Here is a 12,219-nt window from a genome sequence, read left to right on the forward strand (position 1 = left end):
TTTTCCTTTATTGGTCAGAGCATTCAGAGTTGGGAGTTCATGCTGTGGTTGTTGCCAGTTTTGGACGATTTATGCTACAGGGAGAGGCTGAATAGGCTGACGCTGTTTTTCCTGGAGCTTCGGAGGCTGAAGGGTAACCTTATAGAGGCTTATAAATCATGAAGAGCATGAATATGGTAAATAGACAAGGTATTTTCCTTTGGGTGAGGGTGTCCAGACTAGAGGGCCTAGGTTTAGGGTGCGAGAAGAAGGATTTAAAAGCAACCTAAGGGGCAATGTTTTCACGTTGTAATGCATTCCAGATCTTATTTAACTGGCAATAGATTAGGAAATGGCAATGTACAAAGGGACCTGGGTGCCTTGAACACCAGACACTGAAAGCAAGATGCAGTTGCAGCAAATAGTTTGGAAGCAACTTCTATGTTGGTCTTCATTGCAAGAGGATTTGAGTACAGGAGCAAGGAAAACCTACTGAATATGTACATGGCCTTGGTGAGAGTAAACCTGGAGTACTGTGTGCAGTTTTGGTCTCTTTACTGTAGCAGGCGTTTGGGTGTTAAAACACAAATAGATTGCTATCTTTGCCAAATAGCAAATAATGTTGGGTACATTGGTCAAGTAGAATCATTGAATCTCTTCGGTGTGAAAGGAGGGGCCATTCAGCCCATTGAGTCCACACCAACCCTTTAAACAGGAGCCCATTCAGACCCAGCCCCTACTGTATCCGTGTGCCCCACACTTACTATGGCTAATTTACTTAGCCTATACATCCCTGACTGCACTACGAAAATTTTTTTTTAAAGCATGGCCAATCTACCTAACCTGCAAATCTTTAGACGTGGGAGGAAACTGGAACACAGAGAGAAAACCTACACAGACACAGGAAGAACATGCAAATTCCACACTGACCAAACACTGTAATTAAACCCAGGTCTCTGGTGCTGCAAGGTAGCAGTGCTAACCACTGAGCCAGCACGCTGCCCAAAACTTAAGCCACAATCCTAGATACAAGACACAGTGCAAACACAACAGCCAGATGCTAATATCATTAGCATAAAATAAAAGGCAACAGTTATCCTGGACTGACATATCTATTCTATTTCTCATTTCTGAATGTTCATCCACTGTCACATTTAGTAAAGATTTTTCAAATGACTGATGTAAGGCTTGCTGGGCTGAAATTCCCTGGATATGTTCTGTTCCTCTTCTTAAATAAATACATTAGCTGTCTGTCAGTCCTGTAGCATGAGGAAGTGGGGAGGCTACAGAAAGATCTAGACAGGTTGGGAGAGTGGTCCAGGAAATGGCTGATGGAATTTAACGTGAGCAAGTGCGAGGTCTTGCACTTTGGCAAAAAAAATAAAAGCATAGACTACTTTCTAAATGGTGAGAAAATTAGTAAAGGCAAAGTACAAAGGGATCTGGGAGTGCTAGTCGAGGATTCTCTAAAGGTAAACATGCAGGTTGAGTCCGTGATTAAGAAAGCGAATGCAATGTTGTCTCTTATCTCAAAAGCAGAGATGTGCTACTGAGACTTTATAAAGCTCTGGTTAGGCCCCATTTCGAGTACTGTGTCCAGTTTTGGTCCCCACACCTCAGGAAGGACATACTGGCACTGGAACATGTCCAGCGGAGATTCACACGGATGATCCCTGGAATAGCAGGTCTAACATACGAGGAACGGCTGAGGATCCTGGGATTATATTCATTGGAGTTTAGAAGATTAAGGGGAGACTTAATAGAGATGTACAAGATAATACATGGCTTGGAAAGGGTGGATGCTAGGAAATTGTTTCCATTAGGCAATGAGACTCGGACCCGTGGACACAGCATTAGAATTAGAGGGGGTCAATTCAGAACAGACATTTCTTCAGCCAGAGGGTGGTGGGCCTGTGGAATTCATTGCCACGGAGTGCAGTGGAGGCCGGGACGCTAAATGTCTTCAAGGCCGAGATTGATAGGTTCTTGTTGTCTCGAGGAATTAAGGGCTACGGGGAGAACGCTGGTAAGTGGAGTTGAAATGCCCATCAGCCATGATTGAATGGCGGAGTGGACTCGATGGACCGAATGGCCTTACTTCCACTCCTGTGTCTTATGGTCTTATGATACATTTTATGAACTAATTATTCAATATAACTAGTAATTCTGTGGCTATTTCTTCCTTAGATTATTTTAAACAACTTAGAATCCATCTGGACAATCAACTTTATCTTCTCTTAGTTTGTTTAAATTTACGACTATGTTTTTATTATAGTTGCAACTATCTCATTAGTCATCCCTGAATTATGCTTATCTATTTCATTAGTATAAAACAATATGACATAATTATTTAATATTTCTGCCATACCTCTATCATCTGCAGTTTAACTATTTATCCCTTGGTGATTTTGTTCTTATTACATATTCAAAATATTTTTGTCTTCTATTCCTTGAATTTAGAATTTAACTTCATCGTTCATTTTTGCCTTATATACAGTTTACAAGAATTTTACTAACTAGCATGGTAATTGGTAATTGGTAATCAGATTGATTGAATAGTGAAAACAAAAGTTGCTGATTGAATGTTACAATCTCCTTTGTTGGTTGTGCATCAGTTTGAAGCAGCGATAGGCAGAAATTTCCCCTCCTCGAAGAGTTGAGAGTGAAAAATCAGATTCTCAAAGTGAAAAACTACTTATAGAGTTTGTCATCAAGCCGAGGATGACAAGTTTAGAATCTTGTCTGTGAGGAGTGAGAAACTAATTTCCAAGCATTTCCATCTCATTAATACCCATCCACCATTTTAAAATTACACTTTCAATCTTCCATTTGCCACAAAAAAATCGCTTCAACAACCAGTGCAGCTGGTGACCATAATAACTGTGACCATAATCTTATGAAGATGAAGATGAAGCACAAGATCTCTTCATGGTCAATGGTCCCACTCTTCCTGGACCTGTCTAGCATGCAACTTGCCATTGGCAAAGCAGCAGCCACAGAATATCATTATACTCATTTTCTGCCCAATTTCAATACTTCAGACTTCAAGCATATATTCCGGAGTTGATGGATAGTCAGGAATGTGTATGTTTCTGCCAGGTCACTACATAGGATTTTAGCACTAACCTACAACCAACCATCTTCCATATCTTATCATGTTTAGAACATAGAACATAGAACATAGAAGGATACAGCGCAGTACAGGCCCTTCGGCCCTCGATGTTGCGCCGACCGAGTCCTACCTAACCTATACTAGCCCAATAACTTCCAAATGCCTATCCAATGCCCGCTTAAATGAACATAAAGAAGGAGAGTTCACCACTGATACGGGCAGGGCATTCCATGAACTCACAACCCGCTGTGTGAAGAATCTACCCCTAACATCTGTCCTATACCTACCACCCCTTAATTTAAAGCTATGTCCCCTAGTAACACCTGACTCCATCATCGGTAAAAGGTTCTTAGTATCTACCCTATCTAAACCCCTAATCATCTTATACACTTCTATCAGATCTCCCCTAAACCTTCTCTTCTCCAATGAGAACAGCCCCAAGTGCCTCAGCCTTTCCTCATAAGATTTTCCTACCATTCCAGGCAACATCCTGGTAAACCTCCTCTGCACTCGTTCTAAAGCTTCCACATCCTTCCTATAGTATGGCGACCAAAACTGCACACAATACTCCAGATGAGGCCTCACCAGAGTCTTATACAACTGCAACATGACCTCAGGACTCCGGAACTCAATTCCTCTGCCAATAAAGCCCAGTACACCATATGCCTTCCTCACAGCACTATTTACCTGGGTGGCAACTTTCAGAGATCTGTGTACATAGACACCAAGATCCCTCTGCTCATCCACACTACCAAGTAGCCTACCATTAGCCCAGTAATCCATCATCTTGTTATTCCTACCAAAGTGAACGACTTCGCACTTAGCTACATTGAATTCCATTTGCCACATTTCCGCCCAGCTCTGCAACTTATCTATATCCCGCTGTAACCTACCACTTCCTTCCTCACTATCCACAACTCCACCGACTTTTGTGTCATCCGCAAACTTGCTTACCCAGCTTTCAAGTCCTTCCTCTAGATCATTTATAAAGATAACAAAAAGCAATGGTCCCAAAACAGATCCTTGTGTTACACCGCTAGTAACTGCGCTCCAAGATGAACATAATCCATCAACTACTACCCTCTGTCTCCTTCCAGCCAGCCAATTCCTAATCCAAACCTCTAATGTATCCTCAATGCCATACCTCCGAAGTTTTAGCATTAGCCTACCATGGGGAACCTTATCGAACGCCTTACTAAAATCCATATACACAACATCTACTGCTTTACCCTCATCCACTTCCTTAGTCACCTTCTCAAAGAACTCAACAAGGTTTGTGAGGCACGACCTGCCCTTCACAAAACCATGCTGGCTATTCCTGGTTCAATTGTAGACTAGGGGTTTGGCCATAGTCAGGTGCTTGGTGGTACCAGAGACTGGAGATCCATGTCCTTTCAGTCCAGAGATTGGGCAACAGTTGTCTGGGGATGGCCTACCACCTTAGTCAGGGGAGTTTGGCTGCCAGTAGTCAGAGGGCTTATCAGGTACAGTCATAAAGTCATACAGTCTTAGAGTCATAGAGTCCAACAGCATGGAGACGGACCCTTCGGTCAAAAATGGTACATGCCAATCAAAATGTTCGCCCAGACTAACCCCATTTCCCTGCACTTGGCCCACATCATTTTAATCTTTTCTGCTTACATACATTTGTCCAAATGCCTTTTAAATGTTATTAGTGTACCCATCTTAACCACTTTCGCTTGCAGCTCATTCCATATGCGTACCACCCTCTGTATAAAAAAGTTGCCACTCAGGTTTCCTTTTATTCTTTCCCCTCTAACCTTATACAGATGCCCTCTAGTCCTTGATTCCCTAACCCTGAGAAAAAGACTTGAGTACTTTTACCCTATTCCTGCCTCTCATGATTGTAAACATCTCTATAAGGACCAGCCCTCAGGCTCCTATGCTCTAAAGAAAAAAGTCCTCACTTGTCCAACTTCTTCCTATTACTCAGACCATTGAGTCCAGGCAACATCCTTGTAAGTTTCTTCTGCACTTTTTCCACTTTAATAACATCTTTCCTATAACAAGGTGACCAAACTGAACACATTGCTCCAAGTGCAGCCTCACCAGTCCTGTATAACTGCAACATAACTTTCCAATATCTATACTCAGTGCCCTGACTGATGAAGACCAGTGTGCCAAAGGCCTTCTTCAGTGCCCTGTCTACCTGTGACTCCACTTTCAGAGAACTGTGAACCTGAACTCCAAGTTCTCTTTGCTCCACAATACTCCTTAAGGCCCTACAATTCATCATGAACCTCTTACCTTTATTTGACTTTCCAAAATGCAAGACCTCACGTTTATCTATATTAAACCCCATTTGCCATTTCTTGGTCCACTTCACCAGGTGATCCAAGATCCTGCTGCAATTTCTGGTAATCTTTCTCACATTCCACGATCCTGCCTATTTTAATGTTATCAGCAAACTTACTAATCATGTCTTATATGTTCTCATCCAAATCACTAATATAGATAATGAACAGAAAAGGACCCAGCACCAATTCCTGAGGTCACAGGCCTCCAGTCCGATAAGCACCCTTCCATTTTTACCATCTGCTTCCTACCATCAAGCCAATTTTGTATCCAATTTGCCAGCTCACCCTGGATTCAATGTGATCTAACCTTCCAGAGCAGCCTACCATGTGGAACTTTATCAAAGGCCTTATTGAAATCCATGTAGAGTACGTATACCGCCCTGCCCTTGTCAACCTTCCTGGTCAACACCTCCTCTTCCGTGATATGGACTGTCCCCAAGATATCACTACTAACTTCTCTTAGTTCACAAGTTTTCATGTCTTTCTCCACGGTAAACACAGAGAAGGAATATTCATTGAGAGCCTCGCCCAGTCTTCTGCAGTTCTATATATACATGACCGCTTTTGTCCTTGAGGGGCCCTATTCTCTCTCTAGTTATTCTTTTTCCTTTAATATGCTTAAAGTACCTCTTTGGATTCACTCTAATCTTCTTAGCCAAGGCTATCTCTTGACCCCTCTTCGCCCTCCTGATGTCCTTCTTCAGTAAACTCCTGTATTCTCTGCATACTTCCAGGGATTTCCTTGATCCCAGCTGCCAGTACCTTAGCCAGGCCTCCTTTTTATTGGTCAAAGCCTCAATATTTCCTGTCATCCAGGGTTCCCTATTCCTGCTAACATTGCCCTTCACCCTCTCAGGAACATATAGACATTGAACTCTAGCTATATCACTTCTAAAGGTCTCCCACTTGATGGAGGTCCCTTTGCCTGCAAACAAATTACTCCAATCAAGCCCTTCAAGCTCCTGTCTAATTCCATCAAAATTCGCCTTGCCCCAATTTAGAATTTTAACCTGCGGACCAGTTTTGTCCTTCTCCATAACTAGTTTAAAATTATGGGATCTTATTCAGATGGGCCAATGGGCTGAGGAGTGGCAAACAGAGTTTAATTTAGATAAATGCGAGATGGTGCATTTTGGGAAAGCAAATTTAGCAGGACTTATACACTTAATGGTAAGGTTCCGGGGAGTGTTGCTGATCAAAGAGACCTTGGAGTGCAGGTCATAGCTCCTTGAAAATAGAGTTACAGGTAGATAGGATAGTGAAGAAGGCATTTGGTATGCTTTCCTTTATTGGTCAGAGTATTGAGTACAGGAGTTGGGAGTTCATGTTGCAGCTGCACAGAACATTGGTTAGGCCACTGTTGGAATATTTCATGCAATCCTGGTCTCCTTCCTATCGGAAAGATGTTGTGAAACTTGAAAGGGTTCAGAAAAGATTTACAAGGATGTTGCCAGGGTTGGAGGATTTGAACTACAGGGAGAGGTTGAACAGACTGGGGCTGTTTTCTCTGGAGCGCCAGAGGCTGAACGGTGACCTTATAGAGATTTATAAAATCATGAGGGGCATGGATAAGATAAATAGACAGTCTTTTCCCTCGGGTGTGGGAGTCCAGTCGAGAGGGCATAGGTTTATGGTGAGAGGGGAAACATATAAAAGAGATCCGAAGGCCAACATTTTCATGCAGAGGGTGATACATGTATGGAACAATCTGCCAGAGGAAGTGGTGAAGGCTAGTACAACTGCAACATTTAAAAAGCATCTAGATGGTTATATGAATAGGAAGGATTTGGAGAAATATGGATAGGGTGTTGTAAAGTGGGACTAGATTAGGTTGGGATATCTGATCGGCATGGACGAGTTGGACTGAAGGGTTTGTTTCCGTGCTGTATAACTCTGTGATTCTATGACTATAAGTTGAGAATTGTGATAGCCTAAGTGTTTTTGAGTGGAAGAAAAGTGTATTTAATAGATGTTAGCATTTTTAAGAAGTAGAATACATCAGGAGTTGATTTCTGGTAAAGCACATAGCTTCCAGTAAATGATTATGTGACCAAGTTACATCAATGAACAATAGGAAAGCAATGATCAACAAGAAGTTAAGAACAGGCTGAGTAGATTGTGAATGTGGCTTAGAGTTAATAATTTTTAATTTTTAAGTCATCTGGCTGCAGAGCAAGGACCATGTATTTCTAGTAGAATTAATTTGAACTTCAGTGTGCTGGATAAATGATGTTAAACATCTTATTGACTGCAGATTTTCATTTTAAAATTTTTTTATGTGAACGCTAAACTGAAGAAAGAAAGACAGACAAACAATTTCAGGTACAAGACTAGAAGTTAAGAGTATTAGAACCGTTAGAATTCTGACCTGATGATTCTGCATTTAAGAAGTTAGCTACATCAGTGTTAAATTGAATGTTGACACTATGGGACAGTTGGAGAAGATTTAAAAGGAAATCTTTGCTATAGATAAGTAGAACAGCTGGTAATTGCAACCCTTACAAGAATCTTTGAAACAACACTCAAACCAAAAGATGAGTCTACCAAATTTGAGTGAAGAAGTTCAGCTTAATGTATAAATTACTGCATTAATTGAATATCTTTGTTCATGTATACAAACTTTTATATCTTCTGCCTGATGGAAGAGGGTGGAAAAGTGCATAACTGGGATGGGAGGGATCTTTGATGATGTTGTTTGCTTTCCTGATGCAATAGAAAATCTAGATGGAGTCAATGGTTGGATTGCGTTGTGATGAATTGGGCTGTGTTCATAACTCTCCGTAGTTTCTTGAGGTCTTCGGAAGAGCAGTTGCCAAACCATAATTTGATGCAATCCTGATAAAACACTCTCTATAGTGCAGCCATAAAAATTGAAACTTGACTGAAGGCATTTAGACATGGAGTTCAAGGCAAGCATGGAGTTGGGTGTGATCCTTCTTCAAATCTTTGTTCGAGGATTACATTTAAGTAATATTGAATCATGCTATTTCCTTCTTAAATCATTGAAATTATATATTTTTCCGTTGAAAATAGTTATATCAGTAGTCTTTCAATTCAGATAAATTGGGCTATCATAGTGTCAGGCACAATGCCCGGTATCAGTTCTACTTGCATCCATGAAGTGAATTGCTGTTTATAAATATTGTAAGTGTGTGCTATATTTAAACCATGATACAATGGAATTAGGGTCACATTTATCAGACTCAGTTATGCTTAAATTCAATAGTAAAATTCAATATTTAAATATTTTGTATTTCTTGCAGTAAAATATATTTTTAGTTTAAAATATGAAATCACAAGACGAAAATGTCAGCATATGTGCTAAATAAGAGGTCAAAATCAAAATTTGTCTAGGTTTAACCTCTAAATCTAAATGTCTACTAAGGTTTCTTGCCTGGTTTAGAAATTAATGAATTTTGAATATACTTGCCATTTAAATTATGACAAAGCTATGTCTTTGGAATTCATATTTTCACAGGTTTTATATACAACTGACATTCATTCTGAAAGAAAATAGGAATTTATGAATGTTGACACAATTTCCACATATAGCTATTATTATAGGTTCAAACCTCATCTGATTTAATGTTCACAATACCACATGATACGTTTGTGAAAAGACTCCAATAAATTGTCTAGAGGACAATGATGCAGATTTTACATTGACATTGATATTAACTTTTACTGACCAGTAAAACAGCCTGAAATTCAATGACAATTATTTGGGAGGGCTGCTAATGTGAGTTTTGTTTGTGAGGCTAGTAAGCAGGAGCTCATTTGAACTCAACCTGCTTACTAGTTGCCATTCTATTAGGTAGAGGGTCTCGAAAGCTACACTAACAATGCAGAGAATGCACCTGAAAATTTTTTACTATTCATGGGAGAGAAGGTTGAGGAAATACTACAGGAGAAACATGGCCATAGGCTAGACAAAATTGAACACTCCTACTTTGATAAAAGCATCAAATTCAAAGTTCTGCTTGTACACCACAGATTTAGATGTATTGATGAATTAATTGTACCTTCTGCTAATCGTTCCTTCCAACCTTGTGCTGCGTAAGCAAAGAATTCATTATTCAGGGCTGAAGCACTGAGGCGAGAAACCCCATCACACCCAACCTGAAAACAAGATAATCTTAGTATCAGAGATAGAATGAAATAAATATTACAGACTTAAAATGTTCCTTCATCAATTGGGAACAAATGTCTCTACTTCTCTATTGAATTGAGTTCATGTTATGTGCAGTTAGCAGCTGTGATTGTATTAAACTGTTTCACACATGGATTATGGTTGGTGAGTTTAGCTCAGGTACAAATCGATATTGAACTTGGCTTGTAAACTGAAATCTTTCCAGCAGCATAGACGAGACGCTCATCTCTATAAATCAGTGACCCTGGACTTCTATTGGCATATGTCTGTATGGAGTGCATAAATTGTAATTTCCTGATCTCTACCATGCTGACACCAAGGGCAGTATTTTAATGAAGGGGACAGTGGCCTGGATAGCTTCTGAAAGCCTTGCATCACTTCTTCCTGGAAAGGTTTTCAGAGCTGTGCCTGTCAGATGCTTAGTTAGAAAGTGATGACATTTCTCTGGGAGGTGGAGGTACTGCCCCACCAAAGAGTTGCTGGCCATTTAGAGACTAGCAACAGTGGCAGTGGGGAAGCAGTTGCTGCTGCTGGCACTATACCCACTCTAGGGTCTAAGATTGCCAATGGATTCAGATGCAGGTGAGTGATGCTAAGTAGAAGCCCAGGATGGGTATTGTAAAGGTTTATAAGGGCCAACAACAAGACAGGGAGTAACTTTCAGCAAATCCATCCCACCTTCTAAGTCTCCTGATGAGACACATTTTAGTGTGACCCTATCTCCCGGCACCAACCGTCACGTTAAGTAGGCATTAATTGACCACATGCTGTTAGTAGGCATTATTAACTGGTGAGAAGGATGGTCGTGTGTAAGCTAAGATAGTGGCATAAAGGCAGCAGGGTCCTCACAAGCAAACATACCATTGGTGGAGGGCATCAAATTCTGCCCTCAGTATGTCATTCTAGTTTAAGATGTTTATATGTGGAATTACCTATGACAGGCAGTTTAATTCATTCAGGGCAGACAATTTGTGCATCATTACATAATATTGAGGTCTACAGCATTTTAACATGGGCATTGAAATGAAAGTATCAAATTTGGGTGCTACCAGGATTTTATATAAAACAACATCTGTCAGGCATATAGCAGGTTGCTGTTATTCTGCATCTTTGACACAGCTGGTAGAATCTTTATCAAAATGTGGAGTGCATCATGACCCTCAAGGAGAGCAGTCCAGAGCAAATGTAAAGCAGTCATTATCAGTTTACTTTTCCTTTCTTTTCTTCTCTTTTTTCATATCCAGAAGTGCTCTTAGACACAACTGAAATACTTTCTTTTCCTCACCATCACCAAATCACCTGCATTTTTTCATCTATTGATCATCTCCAGCAATCACTGCCTGTTTAATATCTTACACAAAACACTAAACATGTGGAAACAGTGCAGAAAAATGCTGGCTGAAAGGTTAAGAAAGGAGAAACTATTAATAATTAGTAAGTATTTATGACACTAATGCCCATGAAACAGATCTCAATATGTACAACATATAAGATATATGACATATACAGCCCAATATTCCAGAGAAATTGCTTATTCATTCAGCTCTGCAAGCGGTCAAATGTAAAAGAAATCATCTAACATGGCACAATATTATGTATACATGTATACTTCAATCATAGATAGCATGCTGACAGACCCCAGATGAATTTCCCATTTTATTACAGTTCTGAATGGAATACCCCAAACTGTTAAACCTTCAAATGAGGAGAAGTGAAGTAGCTCATTTTCTTTTCTCATCTCCTCCTGGATTGATTGCAACACGATTATTTGAAAAATGGTCCCATTCTTTGTGGATGTATTCCTTTCAGAACCAAATTAATTTGTTTTAAAAAGAGCCAATTTAAGTAGGCTTCCTTGAATTAACAAAAAAGAGAATTTATCAGTAGCTACATGCAAGATAAAATACTAATGTACCATATATGAACACAAAAGGAAAGGTAAGGAAAGGTATACAGATCATACTCTGAATTGTTTGGGAAGAGTGGATATTTGAATATTGTGACCATTTTCAAGGAGGTTTCCAGTAATATTTATGTTGGCAGTTGAAGAGTTAGATTAGATTAGATTCCCTACAACGTGGAAACATGCCCTTCGGCCCAACTAGTCCACACCAACCCTCCGAAGAGTAACCCACCCAGACCTATCTCCCCTAACTTTATGGGTAATTTAGCATGACCAATTCACCTAACCTGCACATCTTTGGACAATGGGATGAAACTGGAGCACCCAGAGGAAACCATGCAGACACGGGGAGAATGTGACAGACAGTCACCAAGTCTGGAATTGAACCTGGGTCCCTGGTGCTGAGACAGCAGTGCTAACCACTGAGCCACCATGCTGCATTAGTTTTGCAATTCTCAGTTTTGCAGATTGCATGGTATTCTATAGCTTGGATTCATTTTGAGTGTGACTGAATTCCAGCATTCAGGGTGAGAAAAATTCTTTTTGTTGTCCTATTTTCTTTTGTCTGGCAGCTAGCTAGGTGAGAGAGTGTCTTTACCTGCAAAATATAGATAACTAGGTTATAGTTCTTTTACTGTGACCTTCACAGCATGCTAATTCTCAAAAGCTGCCTGGTTTACCTGAGAATGTTCAGTCCAGCTAGCACAGTCCAGCTGAGTTGAAACTGGCTCGGTGTGTGTTCTTCGAAGAGAGAACA

At 40.3% G+C, this 12,219-nt stretch overlaps 1 protein-coding gene across 1 annotated transcript in view; it reads right to left on the bottom strand.

Moving 5' to 3' along the window:
- Positions 1 to 12,219, bottom strand: part of LOC132815217 (putative Polycomb group protein ASXL3) — a 305,275-nt gene that overhangs the window by 18,089 nt on the left and 274,967 nt on the right. The window contains exon 9 of the mRNA XM_060824032.1: positions 9,432 to 9,528. Coding sequence (XP_060680015.1) covers positions 9,432 to 9,528 — 97 coding nt within the window. The remainder of the gene's footprint in view (positions 1 to 9,431; positions 9,529 to 12,219) is intronic.

Source organism: Hemiscyllium ocellatum, chromosome 4 (assembly GCF_020745735.1).
Source record: "Hemiscyllium ocellatum isolate sHemOce1 chromosome 4, sHemOce1.pat.X.cur, whole genome shotgun sequence".
Taxonomy (NCBI): Eukaryota; Metazoa; Chordata; class Chondrichthyes; order Orectolobiformes; family Hemiscylliidae; genus Hemiscyllium; species Hemiscyllium ocellatum.